Raw genomic sequence first — 20,590 nt, forward strand, 5'->3', positions numbered from 1 at the left:
TAGTAGAATTGTGTTTTTCATTTCATCTAATTTTGTGATTACTATAATTAGATGTAGCTTACTACAAATGAAGAATAAAAATTCTTACAGAATACGTTCAGTCAAATAGTTATTAGACTCCTGCTTTCCATGTGCTGGGCATTTGTGTTAGATACTTCTGATACAGACAAAAATGAAAAAGTCCCTGACCTCAAGGTGCTTATATTCTTTGTGGGAAATGCAAAAACTGTACAGGCATAACTACTAGTGAATATTGTATACAAGTCCAAGGACTCAAAGTAATCTCAGGGTTGAACAGTGAATATTGTGCTAGACTTGCAGAAGAACTGGTTTTGAATACTGCCTTAGTCACTTATTATCTTTGTGACCACAGGCAAGTCGCAACACCTCAGAGCTTGTTTCTTCATGTGGCCGTAATAATGCCTGTACTGTGTACTTCACAGGGTTGTTGTGAAGAAAGAATTCCTCAAACCTTACAAATCAACAAGCATTTATTTATTATTACCTATGTGCCAAGCATAGTGTCTGTCTGTGTGTGTGTGTGTGTGTCTATCTATGTGTGTGAGTGTGTGTGTACAATAAATTGAAGGTAATTTCAGAGGGAAGACACTAAGGAGTTTGTGGAGGATGAAATCTTAGCTAAGAATTGAAGCAGGCAAGGGAAACCAGGAGGTATAGATGAGGACGGAGGAAGTTCCAGGCCTGGGGGTCAGCTTTGTTTAAATATGAATGGTAGTTGTTCTTACTTTTGGTCCAGTTTCATGATTCTGTCACCAGAGACCTCTGGCATAGAAACTCCTTCCATCATCAAGTCTCTGTACCCCATCTGCCACCAGTGTTAGAGCTTCTTGGGGCACCTAAGAGGTTCATACTTATTCAGGATCATACAGCCAGTATAGTATGTGTTAGAGGCAACAGAGGTGGTCTTCCTTCCTCTTCTGTATCTGCTACACATTAAACTTCTCTCATTAAACTTCAAAGCATCATTGACAAGATACGTAAGGGCTAAGTTTACCATATTGTGCTGTTACCTGTCTGAGAGTAGAGAAGTATAATCTGTTTAATTTAGAAAGTGTCCCAGGTGCAGGTGGAATTTTAGGAAGATCTGAAAGATAATATGGGGCATAATGTGGAATAGAATAGGGTAAAATGGAATTGGATGGTTGGAGAGTTAGTTCTTCAGAGTGTTAGAATTGTAAAGAATTAAAAAGATTAGGTAGTCTGGAGAAGGCGAATAGATATGGAAGGTGTAATCGCTTTTCAGCTTTACTATTTTTTCGTTGTTATATGGGAGAGGTTGTAAGGAATAGGGACAGAACATGCCAATATTAGCAATTGACTCTGATGTGAAAAGCAAAAACAAAAAAAAGATTATTTTAAAAAACACAAAATTAATCAAGTATTTCCCACAGACTTTATTAAGTTCACATAAAAGGAAATATAATTTGGATATTTAAGTAGCTTTGCTAAATGGTAGAAAACTATGTGACTTTTTTTGTGCAAGTCTAACACTAGAATGAATTTTTTGTTTGCTCTTTTGCACTTTGAATTCAGTGTTAAATAAGAAAACAAAATGATTATGTACTCTTCACAGCTATGTATAGAGGGTGATTTCTTGGCTAAACAAAGGATAGAAACAGTTACAAGAGATGTAATAGATAATTCTTATTACATGAAATAAAAAAGCTTTTTCATAAACAAAATTAACTTATGTGGGATAAAAAAGGGAATTGTATCACTTATCTCTAAGTGTTTACTATTCAAGACATGATGAAACCTGGCATGGGTGGTAAGAAAAATCATTTTCCTTTAGATAAATGAACAAAGGCTATAAACAAATTTCTCAAAAAGATTATTGCAAGTTATTAACAGTTATATGGGAGAACACATCAGATAACTAAATATCAAAACACCCTGCAAAATGGCAAAGACAGCAAAAGATTGGAATTGTGCTGGAGTGGTTGTGTCAGAACAGGCCCACTAATGCAGTGATGATGGAATTATGACTGGGCCTGACCATTCTGGAAAGCAGTTTGGAATAATAGGGGAAAAATTTCAATGATTCATACTCTTTTACCCGGAGATTCCACTGCTAGGCTTATTGTGTGCCAAAAGGTCACTGACAAAAAGAAAAGCTCTATATGTTCTAAAATATTTATAACGGCAGTTTTTGTGGCAGCAAAGAACTGGAAACAAAGATACCCATTGATTAGGAAATGGTTAAACATTGTGCTATGTGGATGTAATCGAATGTTACTATGTTATAAGAAACAACAAAGATCATGAATATAAATGGAAGGATTGACATGAATTTATACAATGTACATGTCCAAGGAAATCATTCTATAATACATAACTATGACCATGTAAATAGAACAACTGGTACAACTAGTAAAAAGTGAATGCTGCAGAATTACAAAGAACATGCCAGCCAGGAAAGAAAAGATATGAAGAGACATCTCCCCCTTCCTCTTTGCAGAGGTTGGGGTGGTTTTCTTTATTTTTTCTCTTTATTCCTACCCTTTACAAAAATTGTAGAGAATGACTAGTTCTCTGAGAGGGGGAAGGGTCAGAGTTATTCAAGAGGAAATGTAGGTGAAACAATAAGAAAAGATAAACTACAAATGTTTTTAGAAGAAAATAAGTTGTAATTTTTTTTAAAAGGTATATAGATTGAGGCCTGCCTTCCCACTTAATTTCTTCCCTGTGTAAGTAGAAGTGGGTAAACTATAAAATTATCTCAACTATTTAGATAAATAAATAAAAGTAGACTGGTGAAATTATCTATAGAAGTTCTATAATGTATATAAGTTTAAAATTAAAAGGTGATATCATACATCACTTCATATATCTGTGGAGTTTAATAAACATAGGAAACTGACATTTGATCCCTAAAGGAAAAATCCCTGGTATGGGTGTTGATTATGCACACTTATATGCAGCTGGGTGAAGCCAAACCAGAGTACTTTGTAACTGGAAATACTTAACAAAATAAATAAAAATACAATAGAACATAGTTAATATTAACATGTGATTTTTCTAGGTAAATGTGTGGCCACAGAGATTCTTATACACTGTTTACTAGTTTCCAGATTTTGACAACACTGATTCTAAATTTAAATTTAAGGATTCTAAATTTAAATTGTCCTCATCAAAAAAAAAAGATAAATTATCCTTATCCATATCTCTTGGAATATTTTCTCAGATTGTAAGGTATGTTTGTTTTTGCATGTGTATATATTTTTTTCTTTCTGAAAATGTGCCACATTTCAGACATTAGTAGTTTGATATGATTTGTCAAAAATGTGGAAAAACTGTTTAGCTTAGAGAGAGGCCCAATATCCTTTTCTGGGTTTCTTTCTCTAGGGATGGGAAATGAGAAGTAAACTCAATCACTACAATTCATCTAGGCAGTTCTAGTACTAGTACTAGTAGCTATATCTTACAAGTTCTGGTGAGTGCTATTTGTAGTTTCTGGAGCAGCATGAATCATGAGCAGGACTGATGCAACAACCCATCCCCATGTGTCACAGAGGTGGCATCAAGGGTAGAGATCTGGAACCAAATACAGTGTGGGTAGTGGACTTAACCATTCTTTCATGGGATCGTAGTTTTAGAGTTTATAGTCACTTCCAGTGACAGGGATTCCTAACTGGGTATCCCCTTTCATTTGAGGCATCTCTTGTTAAAAAAAAAAAAAGTTCCTTCTTTTATAGAGCCAAAAATGCCCCTCCCTGTCTTCTACTCTTTGATCCTAGCTCTTTAGGAATGTATGATGTGTAATAAATTTTTTAGACTGAGAAGATTGCTTTACTCTTCTATAATATTTAAAAAACTTTAACAGTGCCAATGGAACTCAAGCAAGTTATTCTGTGCCTGTTCTGAAGTTAGACACTGATATCTTTGATCCCTCGTCTTTTCAGGTATTTTGCATAAAATTAAACAAAGTTTAAACCAGGTTAAGAAGTTTGTAGTTTTACATTCTTCACAACTGAAAATTAAAAAAATAGCATTTTAGATTGTACATTGTTTAAAAATGAATGTTTTAGTTTTAATTTTTGTTTTTCAAGTAATCCATAGCATTTTAACCCTTTCCCAAGACCTGCAGAACTGCGTGGTGTTGATAGCACAGTTACTTGTATTCAGTCGGCTGTTAGATGGCACTAGAAATTGGAATTATATCAGATGTACTCATTTGTTTCTCAGTGGTTTAAAAAAATTGGTGTTGTTCCCAGTTTAATCTGAGATTCAAGCAGTTGTATTCAGTCTAAGTAGCATGATAAGCTAAAAAAGAATTATAATGAACTTTATTTTGCTCAGAAGATGCTTCCACAAAAATATCAACACAACAGTATTTGAGTAGTAGCACTTTTGCTGAAGAGTGTTACTTGTTCTCAAAGGCATGTTTTTATTGAGTGTTTTAAAAAAAAATTCTCGTTAATGTCTACTAATACCAAATTACTTTGACACTTATTAGCGGGATGTAACCTGGTTAAGGAATGGGTTCTGAAGTATCAGAATTTACCTGTGAAAAAATCACTGAATAACTCACTTAAGCTGCTTGAGAATTTAGCCTGGCATAACCATCATAGGGATTAAGTAGCTCATTTTCTATTTATATTGTTCTCTATTCATAACAATAGATTGTTGCCTGTTATTTCTTTTATTAAAAACTTTCTGAAAAGTCCACAAGGAAAACAAAGATTCTTTTCTTATTTCTGTATAGGTAAATCATATTTAGACAGAGATGTGTATCTTTGGATCAGCAAGGATATTTGAAAGTTTGGAACTGAGAAAGATATTGGAAAATTGATGATTCTTTTTTCTGCCTTTGTTATTTGTTGTTCTTCCAGAACATGGACACTCTGCGGGACACCAGAATACCTTGCTCCAGAAGTCATACAAAGTAAAGGTCATGGAAGAGCAGTAGACTGGTGGGCTCTGGGGATTCTGATATTTGAGATGCTGTCTGGGTAAGAGCTTCTTTATAGGTCAAAATTCAGCATATTTAGAAACACTTCTCTCCTTCCTTTTTAAATCTCCTTGTATTTTATTAAATGAATTTACCATTATGTTGAGAAATCCATTAGGTTTCACCAGACTTCCAAAGGAATCCATGATACAAAAAACATTGAGAATCCCTGCTCTGAGAATTCATAACAGAGATCTCTCAAACCCAGAACCAGTTGATAGCTATAACATTACCTGAAAGTAAAGTGTTTCTCTTTCTTCCTTAGATCAGATGTATGAATAGAATGACTAGAGCCTTGAGAAGTTAAGTGACTTGCCTAGAGTTACACAGCCAATATGTAGCGAGGTGGACTTAAACCCAGGTCTTTTGACTCTGAGGCCAAGTCTCTAACCACTCTAGTACCTTATTTCTTCCTACACAGTTATTGTTTTCAAAAGTACAAAGACTATTTATGAATTTCAGTAATTCAAAAGATCTTTGATTTCACTAATGTGCTAATGCAGGTAAGAACTCCTTGTAGTCTTCATGACTTACTGTTGCCCACCCTGACTCCCTCTCCCTCCCCTCCAATCTATCGCTTAGTGGCCAGCCAGATAATGAATGAGCCTCTGTGAACTTAGCAGTGTTGCTGCTCATTCAGCTTATAAAGTTATAGAGACAGGGCCTCATTTCAAGTTTTCTGTGATGTAGCATAGAAAGACTTATTAGACTTGAAATTAAGAGAGATCTGAATTCAGAACCCTCATCCGATACCTGCTGGCTGTAGAACAGTAGACAAGACACCAAACCTCTCTGAGCCGCCTAGGGTCTTCATTGCTAAAATGGGAATGACTTGTGAGTCAGGAAGACCTTATTTCCAATCCTACCTCCAACATTTACTAAGCTCTAAGTTTGTGGTCTTATGCAATTTATCTGACTTTTCTAGTATTCTGTTTGTAGATTATACCACTCATATGTTATCTTTCTAAGCTCTTCATTTCTTATATTTTATGTAGGGAAATTCTTTAGTTTCTAGCTTGTTTCCTGAAATATATAGAGTGCCTGCTGAAAAAGATCTATGAAAGACAATAACTAAAAATGGTCTTCAAGGAGAAAAATCCATGTGACATTTTTTGTCCTTTGAAATTTCTGTAGGGCTTTGTAAAAGAATAATCTAGAAAAAGGAAATAGTGCTTTCTTCTGAAAGAGCCAGCAGTGAAATTGATCTCTTTTTCTAAGAAATAAGTAGATTTCTTCCCTTCATTTATAATATTCCACAAATAGTCTTTCGGATCTGTCTTTGGTAATATTTTTCAGCACAAGGTGGCAGCATTTTCTGTAGATTAATTTGCACTCATGGATCATGACTTTGATTTTCAAAAAGGTCATAGGATCTTAGAATTTTAGAACTGGTTCAGACCAAGTATTTTAGAGAAGAAACTGAGCCCCAGAGAAGTGTAAATGAAGATAATGTTATTGTCCTCTGGTATGGTTAATAAAAGCCATGAATTACAGGTCATTCATACTTATAATTTTACATTGTCTTTCTTAAAGTATTTTTTTTTTGTATTTCAGCAAAAAAAAAAATAAAGAAAATACTTTACTTTTTTTTTCTACTGCTGCTAAAATAAACATGCTCAAAAAATATCTGGAATTTTCACTTTCTCATATTTTTTTTTAACAAGTCTCAATGCCTGTACCACCTAAGTAAGCTATGCCTTTTTTCCCCCATGTCAGTGCTCCTTCTGTCACACCATACTATTATCATCCTATTTTTATTAAGCACTTCTTATATGCAAGGCACAGTGTTGTGCCAGGTATTGTAGGAAATATAAAGAATTTTAATATATCTTTATGTCTGCAAGGAGCTTACCCTGATGCCACTTAGGCTATAGTCTTTTTTTTCCCCCATGATCAAATCTCAACAGTGGGAAAGTTCTGAAAGATGTAAAATTACCCTGAAAATGAGAATTCTTTGGTGTTCCACTATTGGGCAAATGCTGATTACAGATGCAACAGTTGGATCTATGGCCCTAATTGGTGGATTTACATTTCTTCATGTTAACCTCTCCCTATCGTTAGTCCTGATTATCTAGAATGACTTAAAAAAAATCATCCTAATCCTTTTTAAAAATTTAATTGAAATTTATTATGAGAAACCATTAATTAAGCTATTATAGCTAAACTGTCATAACTAAGACAAGTTTTTTTTTTTTCACTCAAGAACTTTAGGTCAGATTTAAAATTCAGAGGAAATAATGCTGTTGACAGGTATCTGAACATTCTTATTTCTAGTAGAGATCTTCTGCTTCCATTAATCACTATGTATCATTTTCGGATCTTATCTTTCTTAATTTGCTTTAGTAAATTAAGATGTTGACATAATGAGGTTACTTCCAATATCTCTCAATGTAACTAATGTTTCTTTATGGTAAGTTGTTTGTAAAACAAGATTCAGTACATTGACTTTGTTTTTTCATTGCTTAGTAATTAGTAAAATTATTTTAATTACGCTACAGATTGGTGAATATAAATACCAGTATTTCACAGTGTTTTTTCTTAAGTATCCAGCACAGTGTTATTTCTGAATAAGTACTTGTTGACTATTGTTATTACTCTTGGCATGATTACCAGTCTTTCCTTTGGTATTAAAAGTTTCCACTTCCTGCTTCAACTGCTGCTAAAATATTTTTCCAATAATGCTGTCATGGAATTTCTTGCTTACTAAGAACACTTTCAGGTATGACAAACTTTCTCCTGGGGTTTAATGCCTGTTTCTTAAATTGTTGTGCTTCCACTATGTATTGTTACAGGTGAATAAGTTTGAAATAGGACCACAGCCCTAGTTTGGTAGCTAAATAGGAAAGGGAAATATTCATCCTAACACTATTAGGGAAAATTTCTTGCATATACCAAAGGAATGAATTGGCATTTAATTATTCTATGAGATGCTAATTACATAAGTTTCTAGTCATTAATGCCTGCAAAAGGAAACAATGAGACTGGAAAAAGCATGATTTCAGTGCCCCAATACCATCCCAACTATGCTGCCCCTCCCTTTTTTAAAAAGCATATACTTTTTATGCATTGAAAACTTAAGGAGGACAAGGAATATATTTACTTTATTCATATCATATTCATTTAAAAATGTATTGTTATCCTTAATTTATGTTTTGTTATCAAGCTTGTCTCCCCTCTGTGATAGTTAAAAAAACAAACAAAAACAATCCTGCTAAGCTTATTTCCAGACTCCTTATTTCATTATTTCCTATTTTTAGTTTTGCATAGTTCTTGGTTCTTTTATTTTTTTCTACTCTCATATCCCTGAAATCTTTCTCAAGACATATATTATACATGTAGAGTTGAAAGGAACTTTAGAGAATATCTAGTCCAATAACTTCTTAATTTTACACATGAGGAAACTGAGACCTAGAGAGGTTAAGTGATTTAACCTGCTTAATGATGGAGCTGGGACACTGATTGTTTTATCAAGTGCCAAAAGAACATTTCTTACTGAGTCTAGAGCTTTTGCCTTATTTTATGGCAAATTGACATTAAATCTGGATTGTGGGTAGGGGATAGGGTGGAAATTAGGGCAGGGAACAGCTATTTTGTAGAATATTTCTCTTCCTTAAATCCTTGATAGTATCATAAGATACTTAGCCAAATTCCTTTGTCCCTAAGGGCCTTTATCCTTCTCTAATAACCCTTAGTGGATGACTAAGATATGAAACTGATAAGACTGACAAAATTATTTTAGGAGATCATCTTGGAATTGCTCTTTGCAATTTTATTTCTGCTCCTCTAGTTTTTCAGTGTTTTCCTGACAAATCTCAATTTCTAATCGCAAACAATAATAATAGAATGGTAGATTTCCCACACCCTCCTATTGATGCAAATTGTTATTTTAAGCATTCCTTCTCAGTGTAACATAAATGTAGAGGTACTCTACAAATCAGAAGCATATTATTTTCAGCCCAGTTCTTGCTTCTCTCACCATTTTATTTTATTACTCTTTGCTCCACAAGGATATGAGCATGGTACCACCCTTGCCTGCCTGATCGCACTGTGATCCTGGAGCCCAGTGTGGGAGCAGAACTGTTGTGGAACTGCAACCAAACATTTATGAGAGAGCCTGAACTCTGCTAGCCAACTCCGAGTTCCTGGGCATGAGCACCTCACTACCTGATGACTGGAAATTTCAAACTCAGCCCTTTACACTGCCCACTTCTTTTTCTTCTCACTATGTTATTAGAAGTGGTATAGAGGTTTTTGGCAGGCTTCTCTTCCGTCTTCAAAGATGAAGTCTCAGTGGCTTTGTATGTCATGACATTCCATGTCACTGCTGTATTGGATACTACAGGGATCTTTGTATACCTGGGCCTTAATTCATTGCTTGAAACAAGGCCAAGTGCAGAGTACAGAGTGTGTTATGTTCATTAAGAGCCATGGGTGGAACAGTTTACACTATGGAATACCATGTGTTCTGCAAAAAAAAAAAAAAAAAAAAGGCTTGACAGAAGAAAGAATTCTCTAACCTTCTCAGGGTTTTCAAAGCTTCATCTCTTCTCTTAAGTCTCCTTTATTTTTTCAGGGTCTTTGGAGGAGAAAAATAAGAATGGCACTGGCAACCATATAACATAATTATAAAAAAAGTTAGTATTTGTATGGTGCCTACTGTGTGCCAGGCACTCTTATTAAAGCTTTACAGATTATAGTATTTTGCTTTTACAGTATTCAGTCTTCTTTACATCCCTGGGATGTAGGTGCTATTATAATCCCCATTTTACAATTGAGGAAACTGAGGCAGGAGTTGTTATTTGTCCGTGGTGACATGTCTGGCCCCAACACACTATCTAGGCTGTCTGTTATATAGCACTTGGCTGACAATTATAGCTCTTTGACTTTTTCAAAATGCTTTACAAACAGTATTTTATTTGATTCTCATAATGGTAAGGTAGGTGGTAGTGTGGTGTCCATTGTACAGATGAGACAACTGAGAATCAGAGATATGACATCTGTCGTTCCAAGAGCATTGTCAGAGATGGGATATGAACCTACATCATTGTTTAAAATCCAAGTTCAATCTTCTTTCCCCTACACAGATGACATCTTAAGGACATTTACCTTATAAGCTCCTTAAGAGGAATTTTCTCACTTTTGTAGTTTTATCCCTGGCTTTTAGTTTATTTATATCCCTTAGTGCCAGACATACTAGGTGCTTAATAAATGCTTTTAAATTGATTATATTATTCATATCATTCCCCTTTCCTAGCTCTTATCTATCAGCAAAGAAGGGGATGTCACAGAATCAAGACCCATAGGGATGTTCGGTGCCATTTAGACCAACCCCCCAAACACCCTCCTAGAAATTTGCAGAACTAGATTTCAAAATCCAACTTCCGTGACTCAAAACCAGTTCAATTCCACTTCCTACAGCTCAGTGTGAGGAGCCAGGCTGCATTAGGGAAAAGCTGCTATCACATTAGCCTGCTTAAGTCAGGGCTTTAGCATGTTCACTTAGGTTATTCATTGAAATGTTTGTATGGGATAGATGCACCACCTTGTGGGCACTTTTGAGTACAACAGCATCCAACTCAGTTCATAGTTTATGTGAAAGTTTACCTCTCAGTTTCTGTATCCCTAGCTCATTTAGACTCCAATTTATGCTTATTGATTTGGCTACAAGAACTTCCTTTCCCTGTTCTCCTTTCTTTCTCATGGCTTCTTCAAATATGTTGATGGGGACAGCTGTTGTATCAATCTCTAGTGACAATAAGGGATGGGTTTCAGACCAGAGGAGCAACTACTGCCCAACCTCTGCTATTCACCATACTCTCTAAGTCCCGCTCTCTTATTTATCTGGTCTTTAATAATTTTCTTCATTTCCCTCTGGCTCTCATGCTAGGTTTTCAGTGACTCTGGAGTTTTATTCCTAACCTCAGTCCCACTCTAATCTTTACTCCATAGTCTGTACTATGGTTCTGGGTTCTGATCCCCAGAGCTCCCAAAATTGTGTTACAGCAACCTCTTGAAGTCCTTACCCTAGGCCACAGGAGCTGACACCCTTTGGCTCCTTCCTTGGGTGTGGTAGGAAAGTAGTCTAACCGTCCAGCAGATGAGGAAAGACTACGTGTATGTCTGTGTACTATCCAGCCAGCCAGCCTTGTGAACCAGAACCCTTCTCACCCTGTGAAGTTCTCAGCTCTTTCACATAAACCCTTCAAAACTGATTTATCTGTTTCATGTGCTAGATGTCTCCTTTTTTTTAAAAAAACAAATAATTTTATTAAGATCATAGAGTTAGTCATCTAGTCCAGCCCCTATCGTTTTACAATTTGATTCTTTAAAAAGAAATTTGTTTTGCTCCTTTTGTTTTTATATCAGCTAAATTTCTCCATGTATTTCTCCCCATTCCATTTTCAGAGACTATTCCTTATAACCAAGAACTTTTTAAGGAAAAAAGGAAAACTAGGCAAAACTGATTAACCCATGAAAAAATCTGACAATATACTCAATGTTCCACAACTGTGGACTTCCCCTTCTTTCCCTTCTTTCCTCCCCACAAAGGAAATAAAGTATCTTTTCATATCTCTTCTTTCAGGGGTCTAGCTTATTCTTTTTTGAGTTTACAAAATTCATTTCACATTGTTTTGTGATTCTCGTTCTTTTCATTTACATTGTGTAGCAGTCGTTGATGTAGTTTTTTGGCTCAGCTTACTTCACTTGGCATCTATTCATGTAAGTCTTTCCTTGCTTCTATATTCCTCATATTCTGACACCCACTTCCAAGATTATTATCAAGATTTATCGCAAGTCAAGTGAACATACATTTATTAAAAGTTTACTACGTGTCAGAAACTTTTGTTAAGAAATAAGGAAGCAGAGAAAGGCAAAAAAAAACCCAAAACAGTCCTTGTCCTCTAGGATCCCACATTGTAGTGGGGGAGACAACATGTAAATGATTACGTATATACAAGATATATAGGGGCATATTGGGGGATAATCTCAGGGAAGGCATCTAATTGTCTTTTTTCAGTTCTCATTCTACTTTACCTTTTGTTTGTAACCCTGCTGACCACTCCCTACTCTCATCTTTTTGACCCATTCCTTCTCAGACTCCTTTGATAAATCACCCAACCCCCTTCAACCATTAGGAGTGGCAGTCTCCCAACACTGGGTCCTGGCCTGAAACTCTGAAGGTCTTCGCTTGCAGATTGATTCTTTTGCGAAGGCAAACTAGGACCATCTTTTGCCTCAATTTTTACTTAGCCTTTAATAACTGAATCAGCATTTCTTCAAACAAACTGAGACCTGGGAAAGACCTTAGCTTAAAAAGGCCAAGGTCTACCACTATATCCAGTGGTAGATCCAGCATCATCACCAGTTGTCTTGACCTATGTCTTGGCTACTGGATTCTGATGATTGGAGAAGAGAGTGAGACTGATGACTTTGCACAGCTCTGCCTCATCTAAATCCAAATCACTTGTAAGTCAAGACATCACCATCCTGATGTCATCAGTCCTCTTCAATTCCTCGTATTCGTCATTCTTACAGTTCAGTAACATTTCATTTACATCTATGTAGTTCAGTCTGTTTAGCCATTCCCCCATCTAGGCCCTTTCTAGGCCTTGAATTTCTCATCTAACAAATGAGGGATGGGTCCAGATCAGGAGTTCTTAACCTGAGATTCATGAACTTAGAAAAAATGATTGATATGTTTCAATGTAACTAGTTTCCTTTGTAATCCTATATATTTAATTTTCTGAATTAAAAATAGTATTCTGAGAAGGGGTCCATAGATTTTATTAGACTGCCAAAGGAATTCATGACACTAAAAAGATTAAGTGCCCTGGGTCTAGGTGAAGGCCTCTATAGTCTCTTCCATCTTTAAATTCTATGACTGTTTCTTTATTAAGGAGGCCCTAAAATGTTCCCCGTTTCACTGATCATTGTTTATTTTTAAGTTGTGTGTAACGTCAAAAACATATTGTTGTTTCAGCCTTTCTTGCAGCTGGTAATGGTATAATGGATAACAAATTGGCCAAAGACAGATTATGCAACTCAGCTGTAATCAGAAATGGCCTCGAGCCAAGTTTTCTATTTGCACCTTTTCCCAGCATCCCTTTTTCTGTTAAAGGCATCACCATCCTCCTATTCACCCAGGTTTGAAACTTCAGAATCATCCTGTACTTTTCATTCTTCCTCACTCCCCATGTCTAATCAATTGCCAGATCTTATCAATTATTGTTTCACATCTTTCATATCTGTTCTTACCACTCTAGTCCGGGCCCTCATCACTGTTCACCTAGACTATTTCAAAAGCCTTTTAAACAGTTTCCCTGTTTGTATGATTTCTCCTCTCCAATCAACTAAAAAGTATTTACAGCTATGAAAAATGAAATAATCCCTACTTGCAAGAAACTTACATTCTAATGAGACATATAACATATACGTAATATAAATATATGTGAAATAAATATAAAGAGAATAAATACAACGTAGTTAAATAAAAGGCAAAAAAATAAAAGTTTGGTGTGGAGTTTGGGGTAATTGAGGAAAGTTCTGTATAGAAAGTAGGACTTGAGCTGAATCTTTTAGGAAAAGAAAGATTTCTGTGAGGCAGAGGTAAGGAGATAGTACATTTGAGATATGGACTGCGAGCCATGGAAGACATGGAGAGGGGCAGGAGATGGAATGTTAAGTGTAGGACCTGGATAGAAGTCCAGTTTGTCTGGATTACAGAGATAGGAAGTAGAATAATGTACAGTGAAGCTAGAAAGATAGGTTGAGGCCAGAATGTTGAAGACTTTTAAAAACTAGGCAGAAGGATTTTTTTTTTCCTAAAGGCAGTAAGGAACCAGAACAGTTGACTGGGAAGGGGAGATGTATGGTCAGGTTAAAAAAAAAAAAAGCTACTTTGTCAACATTGTAGAGGATAGATGGGAGTGGGGAGACATGTGAGGCAGGAAGATCAATTAAGAGGCTATTGTAATACTCTAGGTAAAGGGTGATGAGGGTCTGAACTAACAACTCTCAAATACATCTTCCAAAAAAGTACAGATCCTAATGTGCATTCCTCTGTTAATTTCAGTGGCTCTGTATGGCATCTAAAATAAGATTCAGATGCCTATATTTGGTATTTATTCCTCTTCATACTCTTGATTCCTGTATTTCCAGCCTGATTTCATATTACTCACCTCACACACTATCTGTTATATTGGCCTTCCTGCTATTTTCCCAATACCACATTCCATTTCTGGCTTCCTCCGTCCTCTTAAAATACTCTCTTACTTCAGTTGTTTCTTGTATAATGCCTAGCTTCTATAGCTCAGGTGCCACCTCCGACACAAGGCTTACATAGATTTCCCTTCCTCACCTTCACACCCCAAACTGCTTTTAATAATCTTGCCTTTATTTTTCTGTGTATTCTTTGTTCACCCTCAATAGAATATGTAAGCTCCTTGAGGTCAGGGACTGTTTCATCTGTGTCTTAACACACAGTCCCTGGTATATCATTAATACTTAAAATCTTTTTAGTTGAATTGAATTGAACTATTTAGACCATTTTTCAGTGCTATCTTTTCTGTGTTCTTTGCCAACTAGAGAGACAACCATTTGCAACACTTCTTGACATATAGATGATTTCAGTATGTGATGAAAGAATGTGTGTGAAATAAATTACTTCCTTGCTGTTTTAGGCAAAAATAATAATCACTATGAAATAGTCATTTTTCCATACTCTCTTCTAATCTAAAAATAGTTATTTCTTTTTTTTAACAGGTTTCCTCCATTTTTTGATGACAACCCATTTGGCATCTATCAAAAAATTCTTGCAGGCAAAATAGATTTCCCCAGGCATTTGGATCTCTATGTAAAGTAAGTAAGTTGGCTCCTTTGTCATTGGTCTGTTTATTTTAAGAGCCTCCTAATTAAAATCACAGTTAAAACATATGTATAACAGAATACCATGTTGTGGCATCACATGTGCTATGTTCAAAAATATCTGGAAAGTCATCTTTTCCACACCAGTGTTTTTAATTATTCAGTTTAATGAAGTGTAACAATTTAATGATCTATCATCTTTTATTTTTTGCACTTCAGTTTTGCCTGAAGTCTACCAAAGAAAGGTATTTAATACATCATCAAACAAGCAAATTCAGGTGTTGGTATAACATTGATAGATTTTCGTAACATTTGTATCACTGGCAATATTGTTGATAGGTTCAACAGTACTTGTCCACTTACATTACATTTGTACTTAATATCCTTGTGATATAAATATCTTGTGTGTTAACAGCATTAAATGTTGGCATCTGTATGAAAATTGGGATGGTGGTTGTTTGTTATATCTTCCTCATATGTTGAACTCTTTAAATTTGTAATAATTTTAAAATAGAGTGATGTACTAATTCCTCCCTTATTGAACCTCTTGCCCCTCAAACTGCTACCAACCTGAACTTTTCTAGAGATTTAACTTTTAGATAGTATAGGATATTAATGATGATTTATTTTTTTCTTTGCCTCTGTGCCTGAAAGAATTCAACGGTAGTCTAGCTATATTGGTATTCATAAAATGGATGTAAAACTAGATTAAATTGTAGCAGAACTGAGGTTTTCCTCTCCCCCCCCTCCCCTTAAGGGGGGAAAATGTTGAAATGGCTTTTGGAAATTAACTATAGAAAAAATATTTTTCATGAGCAAGGGCCAGGTTGGGATAACTTCACAAACACTGCACTTTTCAAGAACTCCTTCCAGCATTGTTAAGGTTAGTCATTTTCATGAGGGTGAATATTTCTAAGCCGACAGACCTGGAGCTTAAAGTTCTCCATCTGCGCACCAGGTAGAGTGTTTTCCAAGGGTTGTGCAAACTTGTTCCATACTCCTCTGGCCCTGGACTCCATTTGAAATAAATAAGTCGTGTTTCAAGGACTTTAGCATTTAATGGAGACTTACTTTAAAAAAGGGAGAGAAAAAAGAAAAGAAAAAATTTCTTGTCCTGGAAAAACAATAAAAAAGGGGGAAATCCAGCTAAGGTAAGGTAATCCTATTAGTTAAGGATACAAGGAAAAGGTTCACTATTCCTCTTAGGATGATCTTTTTTTCTGCCAAAAATGACACTTTTGGGTCTTTGCTGTTTGTGAAATCTTATTTTGCAAATGAATAGAAAGTATGTTTGCTTTGAAAATAGAGTAAAAAGTATGATATGAGAAAATAATTTATATTTTTGTACACACACACACGTAATGTATTTGGAAGAGTTAAAAATAGACAATATACTGATAGCTGAATTTATGGATACCAAATCACCTCTGGCTATTTCCAGATTTTTCCTGACAACTGGTTTGAGGCAAAAAGATCCTTAGATGATGGGTGAGCAGCTGTTGTCTTAGCCAATATGTATGTTGGCAGAGCTTGTGCCAGAAAGGATATGCTTTTATACATACTTTAGATTTTTCTGTTGGAAAATATGCTTTGAGTTGCATGAGATGAGACAAGACCAGGAATTTAAATTTTCCATTATGTACCTATTGCTAGCATCACATATTTCACTGAATAATAAATCTGGAAAACAAGTATCTTACAAAAACAGTTTTTTTCTACACCTTCAATTTGTTTTTCATCTTTTAGACTCCATGGTATTGTAGAGGTTTTATCATTATGAATTAAATCATCTACTTTAGCACAGTTTAAAAACTGTAAATGACCAAGAATTGTTTTATGAGCACATCTTCTGAACACTATACATGAGTGTAATTTTTTGCCTGTTAATAAAAGAATTGTATCAATGCTAGCTGGAAAAATTCATTTGGAGTTTATTAAGTACCTATTTATTCAGTATTCAAAGAAATTTGTGAATTTATTTTTGTATTTATAAAATTTGCATCTGAAAAAAAATTCCTTAAACTAAAAAAAAAAATACTGTATTTTTGTTTATTCCCCTAACTTTTCCTAATGAATAACCAAAAAAAGTAACACTTTCCCTTTCCCCTGGCAATTCTTTGAGTAATAATTAGTTTTTACAGGATCCCCAATGGGTGCTTTTCCCCAAAAGCCACAGTCTCAGTATTTTTATGTTTTAAATGATCTCTCTCCCTTGTCTACATATCACTGGCATGATTCCCAAATGGGCACACTTATTAGAAAGGCTTACAAAGTGACCAACATTATCGTCTGGTTGCCTCATATTCTCTTTATGTTCCATTTGTCTACTTTTGTATTGAGACTTTTGAATATTTGGAGCTTTCTGAGAGTGGTGGCTTAAGGGGTCCAAGGTGCTAGAGATAAAACTCAAGGCATTTTAAATGGCTCCAGGTCTTACTTGGACTTGAACAGATACTCCTTCTTTTCTTCCACCAACACACACACACACACACACACACACACACACACTCACACTCACACACACACACTCACACTCACACTCACGCACTGTCTCTCTTCCTCCTCTCTCCATTGTTCTGGATGCTTGTCTGAAGACCAACAACTATAGACTTGTTCTAATCTTACCTATTCACAAAGATAGAGCACAGATGACCACAGGGTTTTGATTCTCTCTTTCTAAGTCATATAATTCAAATTGACCTTGAAGTTTAAATAATTCTATATAAATTCAGGCACTGTAAACTCTGAAGATGATCCTGAAGGATTGGCTATTCCATTATGTTTATTTTTATTTTCCCCAAACCTCCCAAACTACTTGTGAATTTATGCAATCTAATGAGTGCACTGGCAAGCATCTAGTATCATTTTCAGTCATCTAAGACCAAAGTGTGTGTGTGTGTCTGTCATTCATATGAATCACACAAACACACACATACACACACTCCAAAAAGTACCATTTTGTATTGTAATTATTTGCACCTATGTGTCTTTGAGGATAGAGCAGTGGGCTTAGATTCAGGATGACCTGAGTTAAAATATAACCTCAGACACTTAATAGCTATGTCACCCTAGGCAAGTCACTTAACTTCTATTTGCCACAGTTTCCTTAACTGTAAAATAGAGATGATAATAACAACACCTACCCTTATGGTTGTTATGAGGATCAAATGAAAACATTTGTAAAATGACTAGAATAGTGCCTGGCACATAGTAGGTAATATATAAATCCTTCTTTTCTTCCTCCCTGTCTTCCTTTCTTCCTTCCTTCCCATGCCCCAATATAAAATAGGTATAACTTCTAGCCCTGTAAGTTTGTTCCTCCTACACATGGTATTTTGGTAGACAATGAACTGGTGTCAACCATATCCTTTCCATATTTCTTATTTCTCTCTCTCTCTCTCTCTCTCTGATAGACCTTGCTAATTATTTGCTACCATTATAATTAACTTTCAGAATTTTTTATAATAGGAGAAGGTTGTGGGTCATACGAGGAAAAATTGGACATCTATTTGAAATTATGGAATTGTATGATCCTTGAATCCACATCCCAACAAAACGATGCTAAACTCCATAGATGATAGAAAATTTTCCCATCTATCCATCCTCTGTCTTCTTAAACTTACGTCAAGCATTTGGCTGTATGATTGAGATAGTTCTCTTAGACGTCATAGCATGTCTACCTCAATCTGTCATATTTATTTTACACATCTTCATTGAATCAGGATATCAGTTATTTGGTCTTCAACACATACTACTATGGTACAGGTTTTAAGCAATGTCCTCTCCCTACTGCCAAAATAATTATAGATAATAGCTATAACTTTATAAATTGCTTTTTTTAATTTATGAATAATGGGATTTTAGAGCTAACATGGACTATGGTGATATTAGAAGCTAGCTTCCACGTTATATTTGTGATATATGAGGTTCCCAGGGGTTGTGGTATCCCCAAGATCATAAATTTAGTTCCTTAATAGCAAAGACGAGGAGAGCACCCAAATCTCTCCATTCTGAGGTTGTTGGTCTTTGTACACCTCCTTGCTTTATATTCATAAAGCTTTATCTATTTTGTCATAGATATTTAGGAGTTAGATTTATTGTAGGAATTCTAAAAGCTTCGTGTTTAAAATAAAACCACAGACCTTGTTCTCTAAACTGTAATAACCCAACTTTACACTGCAGTTTGTTGTTTACCAAATAAATTCCTCAAAATGATTCTGGAAGATATTTAATACAGGCATGATCATCTCTATTTAAATGCAAGGAAACAGACTTGGAAGTTAAAGAACTTCCTCTGAAAACTAGTCAAATTAGTATTGTTAGTGCCCCCAGAAAAGAGTGTGCTAATGTGATTCAACTCAACATTCCCATGACTTCCCAGACCAGTATTTATCAGTATCCATATATATTTTGCCTTTTCCCCCTTTAGAATATAAGCTCCTTGAAAGCAGATAATATCTGTGTATTATATTTGTGTCCTAGCACTTAGCATTGTATTTGTGCTTAATAATTTTTTTTCATCGATCTGTCCATTCATTCACAGTCACACAACTCGTAAGTATCAGAGGTAGTACTTAAAACCAAGTTTACTAAGGATCAAATCCCTTTTTTTGTGGATTAATGAAGCTATTACGGAAAGGAGTACCATTATTGATCTGTGTACCAGCTTGGTTCTTTTACTAGTTTCTCCTTACAGTTTTGTAATATTATATTATGGAGTAGCCAGTTCAGCCAACCACTTCCCATTTCTGTCAGAACTAACTACATCTATTTTGACCCTATTCCGAATATTTGTTTACAACTTTGGAACACATAATTGAACATGCTTTGTTTTGTTTTCAAAGTTTTTATTATGGATATTGTGAGCCCATGGAAAGTATGGGTTGTTTTTTGAATGATAATCTTATTAATAAATAAATAGGTCCATAGATAAAAAAGCCCTTTTTAAAACAGATGTCTTTTATTTTACAAGGATAGTTTGATAGGTATGTTTATTTTAAAAGAGGCCTTTCACTGTGTTATCTGAAGGGCATAGTTACAGTCCTGATTTTCACATCCAAAACCAACATTTTGCATAGTGAAAAATCACTTCTGTTTCCTCAGCCAGGCCAAGTGCTTTCAGTCCAGCAGTAAATGAGTTATTTATGACCTTTAGAAGAACTTTCTAATAATATAAAATTTTACACTGAAAGAGAACACAAAGAATAACAAGTCCATCCTCTGCTGTTTTGTGCCAGTTTTTATCCTGCATCTATATGTTAATAATGTGTTGTGTTTCTTTTGGGAGATAAAAATGCCAATTCTGTTATTTTTTTTCTTCTTGTGATAATAGAGATCTTATTAAGAAACTTCTTGTTGTAGACAGGACAAGACGACTCGGAAACATGAAGGTCAGTATTTCATTTGTCATGTATTAAATAATATTCTGCATGAGAATAACTTGAGTATCCTACTATTTACACCTAGGAATGTCAGCTAAATGGAATGGCCCATACAGTTGAAAGGCTCAAACTTGATGTGTTTTATTCTCAGTCATTTCCATCACTTCCTGGCCCTGTTACAAAACTTTTGGTCATGAAAAAATGATACAGAATGGTCCAGAGAAATATTGATTTAAGTTATTTCTCTATTATTATTTTAAATTTCTTAGGCATGCCATTTTTAAATTATAATTTTACTTGGGCAAAAAATGCATGAATTTATGTTACGTATTTAAAATTGAAGTTCTAAATGGAGTTTATGTATATATGTGTA

The 20,590-nt window shown here is 35.1% G+C and overlaps 1 protein-coding gene across 2 annotated transcripts in view; it reads left to right on the forward strand.

Moving 5' to 3' along the window:
- Positions 1 to 20,590, forward strand: part of PRKX (protein kinase cAMP-dependent X-linked catalytic subunit) — a 140,852-nt gene that overhangs the window by 109,098 nt on the left and 11,164 nt on the right. For both annotated transcript variants that reach the window (XM_072614463.1, XM_072614464.1), the window contains exons 4-6: positions 4,854 to 4,973; positions 14,735 to 14,830; positions 20,169 to 20,226. In XM_072614463.1, the coding sequence (XP_072470564.1) occupies positions 4,854 to 4,973; positions 14,735 to 14,830; positions 20,169 to 20,226 (274 nt within the window). The remainder of the gene's footprint in view (positions 1 to 4,853; positions 4,974 to 14,734; positions 14,831 to 20,168; positions 20,227 to 20,590) is intronic.

The sequence above is a fragment of the Notamacropus eugenii genome, chromosome 5 (genome assembly GCF_028372415.1).
Source record: "Notamacropus eugenii isolate mMacEug1 chromosome 5, mMacEug1.pri_v2, whole genome shotgun sequence".
NCBI lineage: Eukaryota > Metazoa > Chordata > Mammalia > Diprotodontia > Macropodidae > Notamacropus > Notamacropus eugenii.